Source organism: Cucurbita moschata, unplaced genomic scaffold (assembly GCF_002738365.1).
Source record: "Cucurbita moschata cultivar Rifu unplaced genomic scaffold, Cmos_1.0 Cmo_Scf00031, whole genome shotgun sequence".
NCBI lineage: Eukaryota > Viridiplantae > Streptophyta > Magnoliopsida > Cucurbitales > Cucurbitaceae > Cucurbita > Cucurbita moschata.
In genome coordinates, this window is record NW_019268547.1 from 230,663 (window position 1) to 233,162 (window position 2,500).

General features: G+C 28.8%; 1 protein-coding gene across 1 annotated transcript in view; it reads left to right on the forward strand.

Moving 5' to 3' along the window:
• LOC111464845 (cinnamoyl-CoA reductase 1) overlaps positions 1–623 on the forward strand; it is a 4,098-nt gene extending 3,475 nt beyond the window's left edge. The window contains exon 6 of the mRNA XM_023109094.1: positions 282–623. Within this exon, the coding sequence (XP_022964862.1) occupies positions 282–426 (145 nt within the window). The 3' untranslated portion in view covers positions 427–623. The remainder of the gene's footprint in view (positions 1–281) is intronic.
• The last annotated feature ends 1,877 nt before the right edge of the window (positions 624–2,500 follow it).

Consider the following 2,500-nt stretch of genomic DNA (forward strand, 5'->3'; position numbering starts at 1 on the left):
TTTTTTTTTTTTTTTTTTTTTTATCATATACATAATCTAGCCTCTTGCTGCTGTGACCTTCATAAGTTCTCTTTCATCCTATCAGTTACTAGATTAACTTGGATTGGAGATGATTTTGTATGAGTTCTCCAGTCTGGGCGTTAGGTTCGTCCTCTTTTCGTTTTGATTATTATTGCACGAGGAAGTTCAGTTTGATTTTCTAAAGGAAGTCAAATCTTAATCTAAAAAAGTTTTTAAGATCTTCATAGCTCTCTTTTCAAGGCGTCGTTCCCTTATTTCAGGTCGATAGAAGATACACAACCTGGTTTGGTGAGAACAAAAGATGGAGGTAATAAGTTGATGAAGCTGGGGCTGGAATTCATCCCAATGGAACAAATCCTCAAGGACGCCGTTGAGGATCTAAAAAAGAAGGGATATATCTCCTGAATATGATCATCATATGCCATCTTTAAGTTCTCTTTTCAGTCACCTAGTCGAGTCCTATCGCTGTGACGAAGGAGACCGGCCTTATATAAAAGTGTCTGAATGTCGATGTTAACGAAAATGTCAAGGTTTGATTATGTCAGCCTTCTATGCCCTCAAATTTCACTTCAAAATAAAATGTTGTTTAGTTTCAAGATTTTCTTACCAGATCACAAGTTATTTATACAGGTAATTGCAGTTTAATTAGTTAGGATCATATATATCTTATCCAGGAGGAAATTACAGTATGTCTAAACCAGTTTGATTATTTTAGATTGACTTTTTATGAAATTAAATTAAATATAATTTATTTATTATAGTTTAAATCTAAATTAAATATAATTTTGGTTATTGTACTTTAGATTTCATTATATTTTAATTTATTTATTTTAAAATTTACCATTTAAAGTTAATTGTTATTAAATTATTATAGTTTATAAAGATATTATTAATGTAGACTATAATTAATTTTTTTTTTTTTTTGAAAAAAAAAACAACAATAAAAATTTCATAGACTAAAATTAGATATCTGAAAATTAAAAAACTAAAATAAAAGAATCAAGAGTCCGTGAGAGATCATCCATACATGATTAGCATAGGATGATATGATTAACGGTCAGAAATTAGTACATTCCTACTTACACCCGCAGGCAATAAAAACCCATATCTTAGAAACCAAGGGCGGTCCCACAATAATAATAATAATAATATAGCTCATAAGAGATAGGGTTTTGGAAATTATTATAAAAATTATGCAATTATTGTTAGGGTTATTCGGATGCCATTCTAGAAGGATTTAGTTGAGCTTGGTGTAATCAAGGCCGTTAAAACAAAATTAATCAACTATCGAGATTTAGAACAAAATCAACAAAATCATATATTAAAATGATGTCTACTATAAGTAGGCATATAGCATAATTCTCACACCCAGTTGAAATTAAAATATCCTATTGGTCGTCTAATTTCATAAAATAGGTTAAATTAATAAAAATATGATTCAACTTACGATTTTGTTTCAAAAATATTAAAAAAAAATTTAAATAATTAATAGTTTGTTTCAATAATACCCTTAAACTTTTAAAAATGTTTCAAATATATACTTTCAACTCTAAAAACTATTTTTTAAAATTTTAAAAATACATAATTAGTTCCACTTTTCAAAACTATTTATAAAGTAACACTAAAAAAATTTAGATATAATCTATGGATGTCTAGACAGTCTTCGTCCATACAATAATGGTAATAATTTTTTTGAACATTTTTTTATAAAGATAAATTGTGTTAATGCTATTTTTTAGTTTTTATGGATATTTTTTAATCCTAATATTAACGCATAAGAGTATTTTTTTTAATTTTTTTTAAAAAAATTTGAACACTATTAATAAAATTTTAAAAAATTAAAGGTATTTTTTAAACATTATTAAAAATTCATATTTTTAAAACAAACTAGATATTTTTTTTAGTCCAAATATAAATATTTTAAAATCATTCATATGGTTACATTCATTTATCTATCTTCGATAGCAATTGGATAAGAAAATCTTAAAAACCCATTGAACAGAGATTTGAACAGAGAAAGACAAACACCGCCGTACCCCCTTTATCAAAACCTATTTAAAGACGAGCGACCACCACCACCCACCAAACACCGCCGTACCTGCCGCCGTGAGCGCCGCCACAAATGTCGTCGAATCAATAGAAAAGATGGTAGAGATGGATAAAGTGATGGCCCCAAAATGCATGGTGGGCAATACATAAGTGGTTAGATTCAGTACTTACTCTTTCAACTGTCCTTTTTCTTACATAAAAAAAAATGATGTTCTTCAGTGTTCATCAACAAAGGTATATTAATTAATTCATGTGGGTAAACCAAAAGCAAATATTCTTTGCAAGTAAAACAAAGTGCTGTAGAAAGACAAGACTAGTGAGTAGTGAGTAGTGAGTACTCATACCCATCATCCAAGTGAAGGCCCTCTAGGGTGACATCACATCTAATGCCAATAAATGTCCACCAAACCTTTCTCACATTCTTTTCCTT